General features: G+C 39.4%; 1 protein-coding gene across 1 annotated transcript in view; it reads left to right on the top strand.

Annotated features, from left to right (window-relative positions):
• The window catches only part of SLC10A7 (solute carrier family 10 member 7), a 427,489-nt gene extending 407,352 nt beyond the window's left edge, over nucleotides 1-20,137 (top strand). The window contains exons 13-14 of the mRNA XM_007944113.1: nucleotides 18,054-18,199; nucleotides 20,108-20,137. Of these exons, the coding sequence (XP_007942304.1) occupies nucleotides 18,054-18,199; nucleotides 20,108-20,137 (176 nt within the window). The remainder of the gene's footprint in view (nucleotides 1-18,053; nucleotides 18,200-20,107) is intronic.
• The last annotated feature ends 2,585 nt before the right edge of the window (nucleotides 20,138-22,722 follow it).

Below are 22,722 nucleotides of genomic sequence, written 5' to 3'. Positions count from 1 at the left end.
ACCCCCACCTGGCTGACTGTTCCTCTGTCTGGCTTCCTGGCTTTTAATCCCCTTTCTCCTGCTCTTCCGGCCTGCTACTCTGGCGTCCCTGCGTTGTCTCTCCTCACCTGTAACCCTGGGGCTCAAGGCTTTTATCCCCTTCCCTGCTCTTCCGGCCTGCTACTCTGGCGTCCCTGCATTGTTTCTCCTCACTGAGAGATACTAGGGCAAAATAACTCAAGATCCTACAGCTGGTAGGCAGCACAGTCAAGATGGAAACCCAAGTCTCTAGTATCAGAGCTCATTTCCCTTCTACCGTACCACACAGCCTTCCAGGAATATCTAGGAGTGGTGTGATAGCATCTGCCACTTGATCGTTCAGTCTTGGTGATGGAGCAGGAGCCAGAGGGACCAAGTGGTTACATGCTTGGGCTTCACCGGCTGAGCTCCACCTGCACTTGTCACCCCCACAGCTCAAAAGCAAGGAGAAATCAAAAAGCCCTGTTGTGCAGTGGCACCTCAACTATATAGCCAGACTTTGTGCCTCTTGCTGTGCTCTCTTTGTATGAGAAGTTTTCCATAGTTTCATATTTATTTCAAAGCCTGTGTTTCCGTACCTTACCACAGTTAGAAATGGTGCTAAAGAGATTTACTGTACATATTAATAACTAACTCATGTACACTGTTACATGCTCTGTTCATACTCCACACTTCTGAAAGGGAAATTGCACAAAAAGTAAAAGGAGCTCCATTCTCTTGTCCCTTGTCCTTTCTGATGAGGGCTTTACCAGGTCCAGAGTGCCTACAACAGTCCATTTCCCACTGCCTCCTACTTGTCTGTACACTCACTGTCAGTTGCAGAGAGGTTTTCAGTTTTTTTTTTTTTTTTTTTTAATATTTAGAAAGTTTGCCTCTAGCAGTACTAAAATGTGCATCATACAACAGTTGTTTACTGTGTTTGAAGTGAAGCCTCTCACCCAGGAGATCTCATTCACTTGAAGTTTATATCTCTTAATCTCAACTTGCAAACAAAGATCGATGAATAACAATTGTCATTCAGAGTTCCATCTCTCCAATTATTTATTTGGTCTTGTCTTTTCCTCAGAAGTTCACTTAATTGAACTAGACACTATAAGCCAGATTGTACATATTTAATGACAGCCAGTTCCATGCCATGCTTCTTTATAGTAAAGAATAAACGAACCTGCAGCTATAATACAAGGGTGACACCCAGCCTCTCCCTGTCCCCATTTATTACCCCATTCAAATGACTCCAGCCAGAAATGAATATTACCTGCTCCCTTTTTCAATGCAGGGAGTACTCAGAAGGTTCTGACAAGTTACCCTGGGGGCAAGAGGAGATGTAAGATTGGACAGAACTCAAATGATTCCTGGGCCCAGAAAAGCAGCAGGTTCAGAATATCATCTGTATTGATGCTGAGTGTGCTAATGACATTGTACCAGTGACACTTCCCAGAGCTGCTTTGGCTGTCGGTTTCCTCTACAAGGTGCCAGTGAAAAGATGCTTTTAAAACACAATCTACTTGAATTGTTTATTCATTTAACTAGCTTATATTTGGAACCTACTATGTGCCAGGCCCTCTTCTAGGCCCTGGGTAGTTCAGCAGTGAACAAAAAAAGAAAAGCGTTCTTGCCCTCATCTAGCTTCCTCTCTAGTGAGATTAAACAGACAGATACTTATATATAGCACATCAGATAGTGCTTAAGTGTTATGGAGAAATATAAAACCAGGAAGGAGGATAAGGCATGCCAGATGGAGGTGAGAGGATGTCGACCTTATAGAGGACACTTGATCAAAGACCTGAAGGAAGAGAAGCAAGCCAGGTAGGTATCTGGAAGGAGAACATTCCAGCCAGAGGGAGTAAGTAGTAAGGGCATAGGACCTCAGGCAATAATGTGCTTGGCATGTTGGATGAACAATAGGGAGGCCATTGAAGCTGGGAGCAAGATTAGTGAGGGAGAGAATGGGATATGAGAGATGAAATAATGGAAGTGAGGGGCCAGTAATAATCATGTAAAACCTTATTGATAATGATAAGGGTTTAACTTTTACTTAGAATCAGAGGGGAAGACATTGGGGGCTTTTGAGTGGAAGAATGATACCATCTAACTTCCGATTTGAAAGGTTCTCTGTGGCTGCTGTGTTAAAAACAGACCATGACATGGGCCCCAGTGAGGAAAAGGAAGACCTGTAAAAAGGCCGTTGCATTGATTCAGGAGTTGAGGGTGGTTTGGGCCAGGATGATAGCAGTGGAAGTGGTGAGAAGCATGAGATTCGAGATCTATATTTTTAAGCAGAGGTCAGAGGATTTGCTGATGAATTGGACGTGTAATATAAGACAAAGATGGGGCTCAAAGGTGATTCCAAGGTTTTTGATCCAAGGCATGGGAAGGTTAAAGTTAGCATTTGCTGGATTAGGGAAGACTGCAGAGGAGCAGATATTAGTGGGGTGAGGATGTGGGAACAGACCAGGAGTTCAGGTCTGACTGTGCCAAGGTTGAGATATCTTTCACCATCTAGTGGAAAGTTGGCTATATGAATCTGGAATTCCGGTCTAATCTGGAGTTTTCTGTGTATAGATGTTATTTAACGCTACCAGACTGGATGAGATCACTAAGGGAGTGAGTAAACAGAGGAGGAAAGAGCTCTGAGGACAACTGGGGCACTCTAGAGTGCCTTTCATAGAGGAGTTGAAATTATTTTGATAGTAAAATGATATGAAAATCTAAATCAGGTAGACATTTATATGTCTAAATTTTCAAGCTTTTATTTTTTCTCATATCTCAACAAGGGTAGGGGAACATTACATCAGAAAGTAGATGTGGACACTTTGAAACATTAAGAGGAGAAGGAGCTGACATTTATTTGGTGCCTACTGTGCTAGGAGTTATTAGGCACTAAACTAGCATTATTATCTCATCTAAACTTCGCAACAACCTTGCACAGTACTTATTATTAATCTCTCTGTCCAAACTAGAAAACCAAGGCTCAGAGAGGTCAAATAACTCACCTCAGTTCACATAGTGAGAAAATGGCAGAGCTGGAACACAGTGACCAATTTGTTTACCTTCCGAATCCAGGCTCCTCTCTCTCCACCTTTTTACCAGACAGGGCTCTCACTGGCTTGGAATGCTGGGACCCCCCCACACCCTTATTAACTCAGAACCCCTCAGGATAGATCTGGGCGTTATATATTTTTTTAAAGCTGTCTAAGTGATCTAATGTGAAGCAATGGCTGAGAACCACTGCATCAGACTACTTGGCTGTATTGTATGTATTTCTGCTCTACCGCGTTCCAAAAGGAATATAAGGCAGGAGTCTACCTACTCTTCTGTAGTAAATTGACCATGTATGTGTACTGATTTGTGAAAACTAAAATTATCGTTAGCTCTTCAGAGATGAAAGAAGTTTGAGAAGATTAAAACATCATCAATATTTCCAGAGATGGCCTCCAGGGTTTTCTGCAATTCTTCCTCTGCCTAGCAGTCTTCTAAATGATGTCTTTACTCCACCAGTCTTTATATAATTGAAAATAAATAAAGGGTAGGGGTAAATTAACAGGATTATCACTGAGCCGAGATAAACTTCAGAGAGCTGTGTCAACCATTTTAAGAGAGAGGATCTAAGAATAAATGACTCTGATTTCTAATCCCCAAATCAAAACTGTTTATTCTTTTATGTCACAGACATCTCTTCTGAGATTTATATTTACCATGAACATGTGATCATCAAGAAGAAATTTGCTGCCAGAGGATAACTGATGGTCATGTTGACCAAAAAAAAAAAAGAAAAAGATTTATTAAAAATCATTGCTGTTCATTTGGGTCAAGTTTATCATTTAACTAACATTTGGAAGCCTTCCAGAAGTTACACTGTGTACTGACAAGAACATTGTCAATGCAGAATTTTAGGGAAAACTAGTTTAGGATAATGAGGGTCAGCAGTGGCAAACTCAATGAAAGTTCATAGCATATCTATCAGCTTCTCTTTGCCTCACACGTAAAAGTTTCAAGTGTTTTTCTTCATTTCTGTAATAACACATCTAAAAAATCCCGTAAAATGAGACAAGGCTTTCCAGAGCCAGTCAGATGAGGCCAGTTCTGTGCTGGTGACCACATTAAATATATTCTAATGGCCTTATATAATTTTTCTTACATGAAACACTCCTCTGAGTGTGAGCATAAGCCAGATTTTCTCCTTACAAGACTAATGACTCTTCATTCACAGTCCAGAAAAGGGAAAAAGTTGTGTTCTCACTCTGCTTCCTACCCATCTTGTCTCCATAAACATGCTGACCCCTCCTGGAAGACAGCTAGCATCTGGATGAAGCCTCTGTGGCTCAGTGTTTCAATTCATTCTTGAAATCCCTGTGCGCTAATTACTCCTGCATAGCTGCCAGACAGGTGAGAGTGTACCTGCTCTTCTGAGGCAGAAACCTTCAATTGGCAGAGTTAAATGTTTCATTGTCAGCATCTGGTGAGTCAGCTCAAGCCACTCATGAAACATCTTTTTCAATCAGAACATACCTGTTTCAAAACAGAAATAATACTAGCTGATCATTTTGGTCTTTTCTTGCATCTTTATTTACATAAAACTTTCAGCAAGGTGATAAGATTACACTCCAGGTAACTGAAGGCTAAACCACAATCTTTAATTTTCCTGGTGGGTAAAAAATGGTCATCCACTAACCTTTATTCAAAGCAAATGAAAGCCTGGTCAGGCCATAGCACCTTTGTTGAAAGGGACACCTCTCTTTCTTTCAGATCTTTCTTGTTTGAATATTATTTGCCTTGGTTTTCCACCCTCTTGTTAATATTCTTTGTTAGTATCATCAGGCATTGCTTTTCTAGGCTTCCTAAATACTTTGACAAGTTATCATTTCAGGCCCAGATTCTGGAGCCAGCCTGTCTGTATTTACATCCCAGCTACATCCTGTCTCCACCTGTGTGTGATCTTGGGCAAATTTTTCATCATCCTCAGTTTCCTCATCTGCAAAATAGAAACAGTAATAGTAATTTTACTCACATTGTGGATGTGAGAAGTGGGTGGCTATTGGTAGGCTCTCAGAACAGTCCCTGGCACATGGTAAGCATGGTGTATTTGCCACAATCGGTATTCTGCCTTATCAACATACAAATGAAGACCTGAAATATCCATGAATTCCAGACACGGCTCCTGAGCTGAAGTTCTGGGAAACCTCTGTAATGTGTGATTGCTGGGTGGCTACACCATGACTACTGATCTCTTTCCTCCTAAAGATTTGATTACTGAAGAGATTGTTCCTTTTTCTTATTAACAGCCTTACACATCTAGTTTGCAAACATACATTTGTTCATTTTCCTATTTTTGCAGGCCTCATTCTCCTATTTGGAAATGTTGTTGTTGTTGTTATGTGCCTTCGAGTCGGACCCGACTCATAGCAACCCCTCCTTGGGTTTCTGAGGCGGTATCACTACGGAAGTAGATTACTCAACCTTCCTTCTGAGGAGTGGCTTTTTTTTTTTTTTTTTTTTTTTTTTGATGCTACTTTTGAAAGGTGTTGCAAGTATGAGCCTCTCAAGGCCGTTTTACATAAACATCTATTTAGCAAAATGGAATAGCTCCCGAAGACCCCAGAAAATAAATCCAAGTTTGAAAATTGTTCTAACCGTGGAGGAGCAGGGTGAGGCTCTTTCCTTTAGTGGACAGCAGAGAGGGCACATGAATCCAGCAGACTGTGCACACATGTGGCTGATGGCTCCTGTGCTGATTTCAGTGTTCCTTTCCCTCTCATAGGCTTCCTAGAGAAAACCATATGACTTTCTTCAGGTTTCAGAGGTGATCAATTAAAGCCCCCTTTGTGCCTGTCTGTCAAAATGGTGCAGGGTCATCTGTTTTTATACTAGAGGTCTGGCAAGTTGGCTTTATTGGACATCCCAGAGCTGTGCTCTTGGCTTCTGTATTCAGCAATTTGGAAATGCGCTAAATACACATGAATTTCATCTACCCAATAGTGAGACACTGAGAAAACTACTTGATAGCCCTTATTCATGTATATTATTTATTTACACATTGTTGGTGCTATGGAGAACCCTACAGAAAACTGCATTCAGTGGAGTTGTGTAATTCCTTGGATGGTTTGGAAAGAATTATAGTTGCATAGAAAATCAAACAAAGAAAAGCAACTAATTCCAGGAACAACAGCAAAGAAAATTGTACTCAAAGTGTAGTTATAGTATCCATTCATGGCTTAGCTGTATTTGCATTTTTTGTTAGTTGCCATCAAGTTGGCTCTAATTCATGGTGACCTTATATGTAACAGGGAAAAACACTGTCAGGTCCTGTGCCATCATCATGGTCATTGGTATGTTTGGGTCCATGTTGCGTCTACTATTTTAGTCCATCTCATTGGTGGTTTCCCTCATTTTCACTGTCTACTTTACCAAACACGATGCCCTTTTCTAGCAGTTGGTTTTTCCTGATGATGAGTCCAAAGTTACATCAAAGTCTTGTCATTTTCATTTCTAAGGAGCATTCTGGTTGTGTTTTTTCTAGGACTGATTTATTCATCGTACTCATAAATAATTGATTTATATATTGTTTTAGTTATCTGATGCTATGATAACAGAAATACCACAAATAGCTTTAACAAAGAAGTTTATTCTCTCCCAGTTTAGGAGACTTGTTGTTGTTGTTGTTATTTGCCATCGAGTCAGCCCCGACTCATAGCGACCCCTCCTTAGGTTTCCGAGGCAGTATCACTATGGAAGTAGATTGCCCAACCTTCCTTCTGAGGAGTGAGTGGTGGGTTTGAACCACCAGCCTTCTGGTTAGCAGCCAAGTGCCCTAGGCATTATGCTACCAGAGCTCCCAGTTTAGGAGACTAGAAGTCCAAATTCAAGTCACCAGTTCTAGGGGAGGGCTTTCTCTTTCTTTACACTCTGGGGAAAGATCCTTGTCTCCCTTCAATGTCTGGAATTCCTTGGAGATCTCCGTGTGTCTTGGCATCAATCTTTCCCTGGGTCAAGAAGGTTCTCAGCATGGGGACCCTGGATCTGAAGGACACACTTCATTCCTAGCTCTTCTTTCTTAGTGGTACTGAGATCCCACCTCTCTGCTTATTTAATCTCTTTTATATCTCTGAAAAAGATTGACTCAAGATATAACCTAATTCTGCAGATTGCATCCTGCCCCATTAACACCATAGAAACAAGGATCTACAACACATAGGATAATTACATCAGATCACAAAATGGAGAATAATTGCATAATACTGAGATAGCCAACTTGGTGCCTATTTTGAGGCGCCATAATTCAATCTATAACATGCATAGAACAAAGTATAATGTGGACAAAAGTGTTTTATCTTTTATATCTCATAAAGCAATGACATGCTCTGGTGCTGTGACAGTCATAACAAAGATACATGTTGCAGGAATTGTCAGTTAAAAATGGAATGGCACAAGAAGAATACAAAAGCACATATAAATGTAAATCATCAGGAAGGATAAGGCAGGGCAATCTGCATATTAAAATGCCTCCATAAATTTGAGCAAAAGACAGATCATTTAGATGAGGGTCAATGACAACCAGTCACATGATCTGGGAAATCCTGTCTTTCTCCCTAGGGAAAACTGCAGAAAGTTGGCTGGCCCAGCTTCAGAAGGTCTCTTGACAGTCTGAGGGCAGATTCTAGAATAGCCAGGATTATGGCCAGAATGGAATTCTGGGGGCTGTGCAGTCTAAATCCATCCTGGTCTTAAAAACTACCTCTGCAGAACAGCTCAACACTGAGCTAACAGTCCTCAGTCAGCTAAGCCATATCTATCAGGCTGGAAGTAAGTGCCCTTTCTTTGTATACACCCCCAGAAAAAGAGACAATAATTTGAATACCAAAATAAAAACCAAACCCACTGACGTTGAGTCGATTCCAACTCATAACAACCTCCACTGGGTTTCTAAGGCTGTAAATCTTACGGAAGTAGATTACGCAGTCTTCCTTCTATGGAGTGGCTGTAGGTTTGAACCTCCAATCTTCTGGTTAGCATTCAGATGCCTTAGGCACTGAGCCACCAGAGAATAGCCAATTGGATCCATTTTGCCTAACAACTTTTTTTCCCTAAACAGCAGTGCTACATTTTCTCACTGCCCTGTGCCATGATTTTGTTGCTGGGTAGAATTTATTCTTTGCCTAGCTTTCGTATGGTACTCTCTCTGTGTCTTCTCTCCTTATTAAATGAGTAAGAATATAAACTCCATGAGGGCTGGGATTTTATCAGTTTAATCACTGCACCTGAAAGTTATCTGGCCCATAATGGATGAATACTTACTGTATACCAGATGTTGTTGTTGTTGTTATGTGCCGTCGAGTCGGACCCGACTCCTATGACCCCTCTTTGGGTTTCCGAGGCAGTATCACTACAGAAGTAGATTGCCCCATCTTCCTTCTGAGGAGTGGCTGGTGGGTTTAAACTGCCAGCCTTCTGGTTAGCAGTCAAGTGCTTTAGGCACTATGCTACCAGAGCTCCCATATACCAGATACTGTATTATTATTTCATGTTCTCTTTATTTAAAAAAAAAAAAATCTGAAAAGTAGACACATTTTTACAGGTATGAAAACTGACACTAAATAATTTTCCCAACCAAAGTTACCCAGCTAATAACTGGTAGAGTAGACATGTGATTCAAACCCAGGACTGTTTGACTCCTATGACAGGGCTCTTAACTACTACGCTGTAGATTGCTGGATATAATAAATTATAAATCCCTGCATGAAATGACAGCTATTATTACTGAATATTAGCTTTGCTTTAGGAAAATCCTTAATAAACCAAATTCTAACCATAGTTCTAAAATTGTTGCTGCACCTTATTATGGCAGCATTTCATGCTCTAGAAACTGAATATAATTTTCCATTTGCTTAGTAATTGAGATAAATCAGTGCCATTGAGTTCGACTTTCTGTATTTGTCTCTGAAGATACCAGATTCTGTGTGTGTGCCTCTGTGTGTATATGTGTGTGTGTGTGTTGGGTAAAGCAGAGATTGACATTCAGTGATGCTGGATTGGGGAGAACCATCTATTCCAATGAATTTTAAAAGGTAACTTGGGCTTTTATGAGAGATTCAACAAGGAAGAAGACAGAGAATTCAAATAATAATGTGTATGGCATTTGGATAGTAATCTTATGGATGTTTGTGACTAAGAAGAAACTAAACAAAAGTGGGAAATCACCATGACAACTAAAGAGTGAAGCAACTGAATTCCAGATTTGCCACAGCATTCTGCAGAACTCAATGAGAAGTCTGAGAAAGTATTTAAGTGGAAAACAAGTCATGTGAATTCAGGTGAATGAATCTTTGAAAGATGGGAAATGATCCAGGTGATCTCAATATACTACCTCTTAGCTAGGTGGGAAAGTTAAGTGTCATATTAGACGTCAAAAGACACAAAGGGCATTTTTCAATATGTTTAGTCTTTTCACACTTTAATACTCATTTGGATATTTGTGTTTCATGGTCAGACCAGTTTCTTTCCTGCCATTCAAATATATTTTTATACTATGAGTTATAAACCTCTCCAGGAAGGATATGTGAATGCACTTTCTTTGAAATGTTGTGAAGCAGCTTGTATTTGTCCTAAATCTTGTCTTTTTTTTCAACATAGAAAACATTACTTTAGCACCTATTTTTAAATAATCATTTATGTATTGAGTACCAGCCCTGTGCTAAAATACTGTAGGAGACTGAAAGAAAAATGTAACACTTTGCCTATGTTTAGGAGAAAACAAAACCTACACAAATGAAAAGAATGAGCAAACAACCCAATCACAGGCTGAATTGTGTGATGCAACTAGAAAAGATGGACTTATTCTTCAGGGGAGGAAGGAATCAATTGGGAAGCCACTTTCATGGTAGAGGGGAGTATAAAACTGAGCCTGGACGAACCCAACCCATAGGATTTAGGGACATGGAGAGAAGGAAGGACAAGGTCCAGGCAGAGACTCAGTCAAGAAAATGCTAGGCCTGAGCCACCAGCAGTACTGGAAACTGAAAGTTTGGTTTGATGGAGTGTACCAAAAAAAAAAAAAAGCCACTGCCATTGAGTTGATTCTGACTTACAGCAATTCTATAGGACAGAATAGAACTGTGCTATAAGGTTTCCAAGACTGTAACTGTTTATGGAAGCAGACTGCCTCATCTTTCTCCAGCAGAGCAGGTGGTGGGTTTGAACCACTGAGTTTTTTGCAGCTAAATGTACTACGAGAGCTCCTGATGGGTCTATATAGCTTAGTAATTGAAAGTAAATAGACTAGAATCTAATTCTGACTCTCCCACCTACCAGTTGTATGATATTAGGCAAGTTAACTTCTCTAAACCTCAGTTTCCTTATCTTTAAATGGGAAAATGACCACTGTTTTCATAGGGCCATTGTAAGGATTAAATAAGATAATGCATGTAAAGCGCTTAGCATGAGGGAAGCACGTACAAAATGGTGGTCATCTTAATTTTTTTTTCCTGCAGTTGAGTAGGTATAAGATGTGATGAATGGGCACTGGAAAGTCATAGTAGTTCTTGGGCAGGGCTTTAATTAATGGGGGTTTTAGGAAGATTAATCTGACTGTGGTCTGTAGGATTGATGAGGGGAAGAGACTGGGGACAGGGAGATATGTCAGAAGGCTGTAAGAGTAATATTGGCTTGATTTTATAAAGAATTGAATTAGGAAGGCGGAAGAGGAAACTGAGGGGAAAGGGAAATGGTAGACGGAAGAAAGACTCTACAGAATTTGGTGAGTTGATGTAGAGAGAATGACAATTGGGATTAGTCAAAGATGATCCCCAAGGTTTGAGTTGTAGAAACACGGTAAGCCAGTGACAGAAGAGGTTACATGGTACAATGTGGCATGCATCCCTCCAAGGTAGAAAGCTGATTTGGTCAGGACATGAGCTACTAGAACGTAGGTGCCAGAAAAGGCAGGGACCAAATGTGCTGTTCTCCTTATATACAGAGAAGCCTAAATGTGTTTTTGAATGAATGCATGACCAAATAAATGATTGAATGGTGGGAAATCATTCACCTACAAGTACATTAATGCTGAACAATGCTGTAAAGTCGATAAAGTTTTTAAATTGTGAACAATAAAGCAGCCTTCATTGGAGTGTTAAATAAAATTCACATTTAATCTTTGAAGAAAAATGTCCGTTTCTCAAGGAAAAATAAAAAACTGTCCATCAGTAGAACGCAGTCACTGTTGGAACTTGAACACTGATACAAAGGGAATACTTGAATTCAGAAAACATAAAATAAACATATTTAAAATAGAAAAAAAAAATCTTGTTCTTGTACATATTGTTTTATACTTTTCGTCCTGGGTATAGGATGAAAGAAAACTCTAACTTGCTTGTTAGAAGAAGAAAGCTCTTACTTGAAGTTCCTACTTGGCAGATGTCAGTTGAAAGCTCTGCTTATGGAATATGCTACAGTGTCAAACTCTGTTGGATAATTTTAGACGAATGTGTCATGTGTGACATGGAAATATGGCATTCTGTACATTAGTGATTTCCCAAGTGTTTGGATCAGGTAGTAATGTGCTAAGAAAGTGCTCTTTATCTATCCACACAGTGTACTTGTAGAGCAATGGGGAAATGCTTTTGGTAGAAATTACTTTAGTCAGAAAAAGAATCCATTTACAATATGCTCCTTCTAACATCTTTCAGACAATGCATTGTATTAAAGAGGCATTTCTTGATTAATGTTTTATAAACATTTTTCAGCATGACAGCTTAAAGTCCCTGTAAAATTGTAAATGTGTGCATAGTGTTCACTTCCATAAAGTCAAATGCCATCTCATAAAGTCTAGCTGGATCCTGTCAACCATGGTGACACAGAATCAGTACCTGGGAGCATTAAAATTAATTTGTTTCATTTGTATCACTGCAGTGATAGCAAGATGAAAAGAGTCCTATATTTAAATGTTACTTTGGAAAGAAAACTCGTTTTAGCAAGTTTGTTTGGTTTTTAAATTTATGACTTTTTTTTTCTTCCTCCTAAGTAATGGAGCAAAAAATGCAGTGGTAATCTGCACACTAACTTTATGAAGAACCTAGGAAAATACAAATCCATTCATTCAGTGCACTCCTTAGGAGCACCTCCAGTATACTCAAAGATAGAAAAGGAATGGTCCCTGACCCTAAGAAGTTTCCAGCATAGTAGAGGAAAAACCCAAGAAGCAGACAATGATAGTGAATGTGATGAGTGCGAGGTTGGAATGTGCCCAGGGTTGGGTAAGCAAAGACTAGAAATGATCTAAAGGCAAGCCTCGACATCACAGATGGCTTCCCAGAGGAGATTACTTATGAATCTAGGGCGACAGGACACAGAGGAGTTGAGCAGGTCAAGAAGTGGGTGATGGGCATTCTGGGCAGAGGAAATGCATGTGGAAAGCCCTAGAAGTGACGCAGAGAATGGAGCATGGGAACGGATGGGTGGGGAGGGCACCACCAGATGCTCATCCTGGCTGGAGCCCACAGGTAGAGGAGTGTAGCAGCATGAGACATGGAGGGAGAGGACAAGTTGGGGGCTGGGTCATGAAGGTCTTTGTACATCACACTTCTGTCCTGCGAGACAAACTCCTAACAGAATTCACATAATCCAGTATGCACTTTAGAAAGTTCACTCTGGTCACAGAATGGGAAATGGCTTGGATAGGACAAACCTGAAGGCAAAGAGACCTGTTTGCAGATCAGTGTGGGAAGTGCAATTGAGAGCTCATGGTGCCCTGATGGAAGGGTATGGGGGGGAGGAGGTGTGAATGGTGAGAGATGTGCCCAGAAGTTTCTTAAACTGTCACATCCCACTTTCTGGAATGCCTACTCATTCAAGAGTGGTTAATCCATTATATGTGTGCTAATTGAGCTAATAAATGAATGAGGGATCAAGTGAATTATTAGATGAGTGTGAAGAGGATGAAATGTGCATTGTGAAATCGCATGCATTATTTAATGTGTTCCTTGAAATAAGAGGTGGACCTGATTTCACTGATCTGCCTTGAAGACTAGATTTTGGCAAATTCATAACCAGGTGGTAAAATCACAGTATAGTGAGTGCAGTGGCTCCTGGCAGGTTCACAGTCTCTCTCTCTCTCTCTCTCCGTATTGAGATCCCAGTTGTTCTAATAGTGGTGGGAAATTTTCAAACATCCCTTGTTGTTGTTGTTATTGTGGTTAGGTGGCATCAAGTCATCTATGACTCCTAACACCCTATGCATAGCAGAACGAAACACAGCCGGGTCCCGCGCCAGCTCCATGATCCTTGCTATACTTGAGCCCCTCTCTGCAGCCACTATGTCAATCCATCTCTTTGAGGGCCTTTCCCTCTTTTGTGACCCTCCACCTTACCAAGTATCACATCCTTCTTCAGGGAATGGTCCCTCTGACCACACGACCAAAGTAGGTGGCACGAAGTCTGGCCATTCTCGCCTCCAAGGAGCATTCCGGCTGCACTTCCTCCAAGACAGATCTGTTAGTTCTTTTAGCAGTCCACGGTACTCTCAGCATTCTTCACCAACACCAAGCTCAAAAGCATCAATTTTTCTTCAGCCTTCCTTATTCATTGTCCAGCTCTCACATGCATATCAGGCGACTGAAAATACTGTAGCTTGTGTCAGGCACATCTCGAGGAGACATCTTTGCTCTTCAGCACTTGAAAGAGGTCCTTTGCATCAAATTTGCCCAGTGCTATATGTCTTCTGATGTCCTGACTGCTGCTTCCATTGGCATCGATTGTAGAACCAAGCAATCTGAAGTCTTTGAAAACTTCAGTCTTTTCTCTGTTTATCGTGATGCTGCTTATAGGTCCAGCTGTGAGGATTTTTGTTTTCTTTATATTGAGATGTAATCCATACGGCAGACTGTATGCTTCAACCTTCTTTAGTAAGTGTTTCAAGTCATCCTCACTTTCAGCAAGCAGTGTTGTGTCATCAGTGGATCACAGGTTGTTAATGATTCTTCCTCCAATCCTGATGCCGTGTTCTTCTTCATATAGTGCAGATTTTTGGATTATTTGCTCAGCATACAGATTGAATAAGTATAGTGAAAGGATACAACTGTGATGCACTCCCTTCTTGATTTTAAACCATGCAGCATCCCCTTGATCTGTTTAAAGGACAGCCTTCTGGTCTATGCACAGGTTCCTCCTGAGTACAATTAAGTGTTCTGGAATTCCCATTCTTCTCAATGTTATCCATAATTTGTTATGATCCACACAATCAAATGCCTTTGCATAGTCAATAAAACACAAGTAAACATCTTTCTGGTATTCTTTGCTTTGAGCCAAGGTCCATCTGACATCAGCAATGATATCCCTCATTCCACATCCTCTTCTGAATCCAGCTTGCATTTCTAGAAGTTGTCAATATACTGCTGCAACTGTTTTTGAATTATCTTCAGTAAGATTTTACTTGTGTGTCATATTAATGATATTGTTTGATAATTCCCACATTCTGTGGGATCACCTTTCTTTGGAATGGGTACAAATATGGATCTCTTCCAGTCAGCTGACCAGGTAGCTGTCTTCCAAATCTCTTGGCATAGCTGAATGAGTGCCTCCAGTGTAGCATCCGTTTGTTGAAACATCTCAGTGGGTATCCCATCAATTCCTGGAGCCTTGTCCTTCACTAATTCTTTCAGTGCAGCTTTGACTTCTTCCTTCAATACCATTGGTTCTTGAACATATGCCACCTCCTGAAATGGATGAACATCGACCATATTGCAACTTGAGGCTTAAATTTTTTCCTTACTTCTTTCAGCTTGAGAAATGCTGAGTGTGTTCTTCCCTTTTGGTTTTCTAACTCCAGGTGTTTGCACATTTCATTATAGTAATTGGCTTTGTCTGCTCGAGCTGCTCTTTGTTCAGCTCTTTTATCTTGTCATTTCTTCCATTTGCTTTAGCTACTCTTCACTCAAGGGTAAGTTTCAGAGTGTCTTCTGACATCCATTTTGATCTTTTCTTCCTTTCTTGTCTTTTTAATGACCTTTTGCTTTCTTCATGGATGAGGTTCTTGATGCCATCCCACAATTCTTTTGGTTTTCAGTCACTGGCGTTCAATGCATCAAATCTATTCTTTAGATGGTTTCTAAATTCAGGAGGGATATATTCAATCATATTTTGGCTCTTGTGGACTTGCTTTAGTTATCTTCAACTTGAAGTTGAACTTGCTTATGAGCAGTTGATGGTTTGTTCCACAATCAGCTCCAGTTTTGGCTAAGAATATCGAGCTTTTCCATCACCTCTTGCCACAGATGTAGTCAGTTTGATTCCTATATATTCCACCTGGTGAAGTCCATGTGTATAGCCACTGTTTGTGTTGTTGAAAAAGGTATTTGCAATGAATAAGTTGTTGGTCTTGCAAAATTCTATCATGTGATCTCCAGCATTATTTCTGTCCCCAAGGCCAAATTGTCCATCTACCAGTGATTATTCTTTTTTTCCAACTTTTGCATTCCAGTCACCAGTGATAATTAACACATCTTGGTTGCATATTCGGTCAATTTCAGACTGCAGAGGTTGGTAAAAATCTTCAATTTCTTTATCTTTGGCTTTGGTGGTTGGTGTGTAAATTTGAATAATAGTTGTATTAACTGGTCTTCTTTGTAGGCGTATGGATATTATCCTATCACTGACAGCATTGTACTTCAGGACAGATCTTGAAACATCCTTTGTGATGATGAATGCCATGCCATTCTTCTTCAAATTGTCATTCCCAGCATAGTAGTTCATGTTTTGTTTTTTTTTTTTAAATGCCCTAGAGTGGAGATATTAAACTCCTTACTTCCAGCTGATTGCCACCATAGCATGGAACACACCATCATGGAAAAGTTAACGCTCACTCTTACTTATCCCAACTTCTCCTTGTACTTAACGTCTTGAATTGACTGTACCTGATCCAGAGAACTGAAAATACAGGTGGCCTGGGTTCCAGTTCATACTCCACCTAAAAGTTTCCTGACCACTAAGGGCTTCAGTTTCCTCATCAGTGAAGTGGTGAAAACAGTAGTTTGTGCTGACCTCCCCATTTTATTGTGAGGCTCAGTTAGTACAGGAAGAGCACTTGACTGTGCGTGAGACATGGAGCACACTCTGTATTCACTGTTACTGTAATTGTTATGGGTATCTTTGCGTACCTAATTTCCTACATGAAAGTGAATTCCTGATGTTGCTTTCATTAAGGAATCTTGTATATTTTGCAATAGATTTTTTTGTTTACTTACTATGGCTTCTCTTCTGAACCCATTTAAGAAGGGGATATGCCAGGAAAGGTTTCTGCAGAATGACACAGACCTTAGATTTTTAGCCAAGAATGATAACTAAGGTGATTTAGCCCAGCAGTCACCGTCATCAAATTTAGGGTCAGAAACCCCTCCTATGATCAACTTTAGGAACAAAATATCTTCATACTGCTATCACCTGCTCCCTTTAGCCTCATTTTCACTCCATCCCCCACCCAATCTCTTAGCATCATCCCTGTGGGCCACAAAATGAGCAAGTTTTCTTGAAAATAGAGTTGAGTTCAGGCCTTAATATTTTCTCACCATAGTATCTTTTAGGACTATAGTATCATATGCTGCTTTTTCAGCCATAAATGGATTTTTTAAGTATATTGCTTTAAAAAAGGAAACTTACTTTATTTTTTATATTAAAGATAGAAACAGTATAAAAACCTTAATGTGTAATTTTGAAGATCAGTGAGACTGTGAGAAGGGTTAAATGTTTTCAGCTGATGGCAATGATATGTGAGGCTGTGTAAAAGAAAGCAGTCATGAAATACATTTTTGCATAAAGTTTTAAAATTTATTAGAAGGTAAAAATAATTGAAAAAGCGAGACCTTCCTTGTTGGGTTATAATAAAATTATTTATGTGGCGCCATTATGCATGTTATTGTTCAGGAGCTGGAGTCCTTAGAAGACTATTCTCAGAAACAAGAAGAAAGCTGAGCTGTTAAAGCTATTGCGTTGAGAAAGCTGACATACATACACAGCAATTCAGATGAGCATGGCCATATTAAAACGTTGGTAATAATAGTTAAACTGCCAGCGTCTGAATTCTGTTAGTTATAGATGCTCAATAGGTGCGTGCTAAAGGCAACTACTTACAAAATATGCCCAATGCTGCTCTTTGGTAGAATTTAGCGGTAGACTCGTGAAGTAGTATTCATTGACGTGACCTCCATTAAGACCTTCACTGTGGGATTGAAACATTCGGCACTAATTTTACAGTTCATATGCTTTGCATAAGTGCTTGAGCCTTGTTATAAATTGCTTTGAGATCATACACCAAAAGAGAACACGCAGAGCCTTTATTAATGTTCATTTGGTTTAAGTGCCCTCCTACTTCGAACCCACTCATTCTGGTTCAACCCCTGCTGAGAACTTGCCACCACCCCCACCCACCCTCTGCCCCCTGCCTCCCCCATCTATACTGGGGATCTTGTTAAAATGTAGATTTTGATTCAGTATGTCTGGGATGGAAAGGCAAATTCTTAGCAGGATGTTGAACCGGAATGAACCAGTTGGAAGCCTTGGTATATACCATATGTTATCTTCCCCTATCCTTTCAACTCTCAGAAGTGAGCTTTGTGTTTGGGGCTTTGAAATGGTGTCAGGCAGGCCTCCCTAAAGACCAACAGATTGTCTCACCACTAAACAAGAAGAGATCCATTTTTAACCTCTAACTTACACATTTTTCATCCTTCTCTGAGCAACCCTGTTCCACACTATCTTCTCTCCTTTCTTGGTCAGAAAGGCTGCTAATCTGTAGTGAGAGATATCGGTGACCTCAATCCCTGCCCACCATTACAGTTTCCATCTGATTTAATTAGAGCTTGGAGCCGTATGTGATGAATACAGATGGAAAGATTGGGTGACTCATTTGAGACATTGCCTTTTCATGTATGTGAATACGTGAAGGAGGAAATACACCAGTGCCCTACTCCAAAGTTCCAGTTGTAATGGAATATGTCTTTAATGTGATGCCCAACTGAATTTGCTTCTGTGTTTCTGCCTTCTCTGTTCATCAGGAATTCCAATGTTGAAAATAGTGTTTGCAGGCCATGAGCACCTGTCTCTAATATCCGTGCCCTTGCTCATCTACCACCCTGCTCAGATCCTTCTGGGGAGTGTACTGGTGCCAACAATCAAGTCCTGGATGGTGTCAAGGCAGAAGGTGAGACTCTCAAAAGATCTAATTGGATTAAAATGCTATTCTTGTATCTTAGATGTTTACACACTAGCTTTTGGTAGCATGTCCTCATTCTCATATACATATTTTCTTAGCTAAGTACAACAACATGGGTTCATTGATCCATTTCAATGGATCGGGAGGGTTGAGGGGCAAATGTTTGAAATTGTTATAAAAGTACAATTGTAGTGAAAATACCATTTTAAAAATCTCTTCTTAAATCATTCCTGTTAAAGGGCATCTGTATGGGTACAGGTTCAGTAAATAAATTCAAACTTTGTACTCCTCCCCGCTGGTGCACACCATCTCTGCCCTACCCTGTCTTTTGTATGTATCTTCATTTCACGTACCATTCTAAATACAGCAAAACCTGGCTTTATCTTGAAGTCCTACTTGATTTTAATTTTCTAAACACACAGGTGCTACTTTGTTTTTAATTTTCCAGATACATAACAACTTCTTTGTAAGGCAAGACTGTGTGTTTGGTGCTAAAAATAAATTTTAAGTAGGAAAGGACCCCACACAATGTTAATGTCATCACACTTAGCTCAGGGTCTGTTACCTCATAGATGTTTGTGGATTCCATTTATTACCAACCAGATTAAAAGTGATTCACAAGAAGCTTGTTGTTGTTGTTGTTATGTGCCGTCGAGTCGGACCCAACTCCTAGCAACCCCTCCTTGGATTTCCAAGGCAGTATCACTACAGAAGTAGATTGCCCCATCTTCCTTCCGAGGAGTGGCTAGTGGGTTTGAACCGCCAGCCTTCTGGTTAGCAGTCAAGTGCCTTAGGTACCGCACTACCAGAGCTCCCCACACAAGAAGCTTAGATGACGCATATACCGTTGTAGCACTGGTGGAGTGCTTAGACTTCACAGGACATATTTTTATCTGTACGTGAAGCAATTGTTATGCAACAACTGCAGGAAGAAGAGACATCCAGTGACAAAGTGCCTACGTCATGTCTTTAGTGTCTTGAAATCCAAATAGCACACCGCCACTTATTGAGCACTGTGCATGCTAAGCATGTCCCCTTCGTTACCTGGCTCAGAGGATGTATGCACCCCTGAGTCAGTCTACCACTTTGTCACTGTGGTAGACTTTGGGCTGCTTTGTTTAGCAGTTACTGTTTCTTGCTGGGTCCTACTACAGGCTCTGCTCCTCCTACTAAAATTTGGTTAAGGATCAACTGTTTGTTACTTTTTTTTCTTTATTACTTATCCCTTTTGGAAACTAAAAGCAATGCTTCCACTTCTATTTATGCTTGTTAGTGCATCTGTGCATTGTGGCTCAGAACTGGTACATATAAATTTTGACAGAGAATGAAGAAATTATTTGGAAATCATAATACTCTGTCAATGATATACACTCACAGCGAATAGCAGTTAATCAGAGTGAATTTTCTTCTACATGTTTAAAAGCTTTTGGATTTAGTCAATAAAGTAGGAGAAGCATTTCCAAAAGGAAGACTAAATTGGACAATGCTGTTCATTTTCCCTTTACACAGACATCACTCCCAATTAGGGTGCCCCTGGCTACGTTAGAATAAGCCGGAAGCCCTGGGATATTTATCTGTGCCTTTTGACCCCTAAAATAAATACCAAGAGTCATCCCTTGGGGTCTTTGTAAGTATCTCCTCTGCTTTGCAGATAATACTGATTGAGAACCAAGGCCACTATCTAGTGCCCAGCTGGACATGGGGTAGGTGACAGAGTCCTCTGGCCAGTGACACGGGCAGGTTAATCTGTTTCGAGAGGTTTGGAAGATCAGTTACATAATGTCATGGGTGTTGCTTCTGCCATCTAGTAGCATCAATTATCTGGTGTTAATTGGTGCTCTCAGTGTGCTCGTGGATACTGTCCAACTCTGAACAGCATGTTCTTCTTTCTTCTAGGGAGTGAAGTTGACGAGGCCAACGGTATAACAAAGGAGGTGCTCTTTGTGCAGCAGTGTATATATGTACAGGATTGTACATACAGGCAGATCTGAAGACTTGTACTTATGAATGTTGCTTTGATGCATATTTTATTTTTATACACAAAAATATGATATACCTGTTTAAGTGCCTTAAAATGTATTTGATAAGCATCATTTCCAAAACCTACTTTGGGTTACTGCCAGTGGTAGTATGCGATTTTGGAGTTATTTTATTATTATTATTATTTTTTAATCTAATGCAGCAAACAGTCATAGGAAGTGACAAAAAAGCAACCCTCCTTCCTCTGGACCACCTTTTGTGCAGTGCAACTCTATAATCGTTACTGCACACTTTGAAATGAGGTCACATCATCAGGAAAACGCCCTTTTGATGACAGTGAAAATTTCCAAAGTCTTATTCATGAATACTTTGATTTACTGTGATTCTTTTTCTCTACAACTGTAACATGCCTCTTTCTGATCAACTCAAGAGAGGTCATAGATTGACTAGATGCTGAAAAGCACAAGTTATCTGCATTTCTTGACATCATTTTTTTAGACATTCCTTCAAGTAGTTTCCATATGGAAATTCCTCAGTTCCATTATGAGACTGTGCTGTTATGTCTTAAATTTATTATAAGGTGCTTCAGAGAAAGGGTCTGATATTTGAGTTATGAGTAAAGTAAATTTGGAGATAAACTGCAGGATTTGGCATTTGGGGTTATTTAAAATTACATCTCAACATTTTTTTTTTCTTCCATATTTTTTTTCTTTCTTGTTTTCCAACACACAGCTTGCAAACTTATAACAGTCAAATACAAGACATAGAAATGTTACAATCAGTTTGAGAGTAGCAACAGTTAAAGATGGATTATAATCCCCATTTACAACTGAGACCAATTTTTTCCCTGTTACAAAGGTGTGCTGAGCACTTTCCAAATTGCCCCTAGTAGCTATAAGCAGCCTGTTACCTCCTTCAGTTAAGCATACATATAAGGCATTTGAGACAAAATTTTAATGAGAATTTCCCTGATAGATTTGATAACTGCAGCATATTTAAAATGAAATCATATCGCTCTTATGAAAAACTGAAAATATAAAGTTCATGGATGCAAACAAATGTTACATACACATTCTGTCTGGCCAGATGGAAAGAAAAACAGGCACAGCAAATCAAAACTATTCATTAACTAAAATATTAAGTAAAATTAGCTCCTAAGTGGGCAGCCTTCAAAGGAGTATCCAGTATTTGCTTCTAGAATGGCTAGAAGAGCTTTAACTGGACCCAAATAGAGAACATAAAGCAATATATAGAATTTAGGGAACACTTTTTGTGTTTCCTACATGCCATTCTGTCACATCCTGTCTACATGCCCTTTCTTGGTTTGGCAGATGACATTGCATCTTGGGTCTTTCTAAGGCTGTGCTGGTTGTTGGCACAACAACAACAAAAATCATTCCTTAGAAATGACAGTGTGAATTTATATTACTGTTACTACTTGGTCTCATCTTTTGTTACTTCTGATGCATTTAAATATCACTGAACCTCATAAATTTCACAGGCATTATCCTCAGTGTAAATTTTAAGGCTAGTACCAGACCCTACAAAAACCTATGGTTAACAGGCTATGGATACAGTATTGTCAGGAATTTCATTTGTGTCTCAGCTACAGTAATTTTGCTTGATGCTTTGATGCTTCCATATGAATATAGAGCATAGAAAGCTTTTCATATTTTGTTCCTACAAGCTTCTTTGAATTTCACAATGGAAATATCTATCTATCTGTCTTTCTGTCTGGGGTATCATTAAGTCCTTTCTCCCTAGTAATGGAACACTGATTTTCCCCCCCAAAAGAAACTGATCTACCTCTATTGTCTAACACCTGTATGTAGTAGGTGTAATTATGGGATAAAATTCAACTGAAAAAACTGATACATTTTATCCTTTGCTTTAAAAAATGTGTTTGGTTTTCAAATAATCTTATTTACATAGTGAATTTTGGTGGCTTCAGTGATATGTTTGTCTTTTTTTTAAAAAAATATAAATGCTGTGGCATATTTTTTCATACAAAACAAAAACTAAAATGTAATTTTAAATTCATGCTTATTGGGACTTAATTATTCATATCTTAAAATGTTTTTATTATGTTTATGCACTGTCAAGCTCTCTGTTTTATGCATTTATTTTGTCCAAATGTATTTATGAAAGAAATACATTAAGCTATATTTATGTTTACTGCTTCTCCACCTGAATTTTTTTTTTAAATATGGTTGTTAAGAAATTTGACTTTTTTTTTAAATGGGCATAATTTTGATCTTTTCATGTGATCTTTCCAACTTCAAATCTTTGCAGGGTTTTTTTTTGTTGTTGTATGTTTGTATGATTCTTCCCTATTCTGTCTCAAACTAACACACCTCTGAGTAATGTTCAGTATTTGTTTATGCTAAATACCAAATTTTTCAAAAGGATTGGTGAATTAACAAAGCAGATTATTTATGATGAATGGAAGATGAAAATAATTCTATGATTAAACAGAGATGTTTTAGAAATCTTAAAAACTATGGCTTACTTTTAACCTGAATTCAGATGCA

Source organism: Orycteropus afer, unplaced genomic scaffold, assembly GCF_000298275.1.
Source record: "Orycteropus afer afer isolate SDZICR_OR568_19922 unplaced genomic scaffold, OryAfe1.0 scaffold00120, whole genome shotgun sequence".
Lineage (NCBI taxonomy): Eukaryota > Metazoa > Chordata > Mammalia > Tubulidentata > Orycteropodidae > Orycteropus > Orycteropus afer.
Note: the sequence above shows the minus strand (reverse complement) of the source record. Positions and strands in the feature narration are given on the sequence as shown.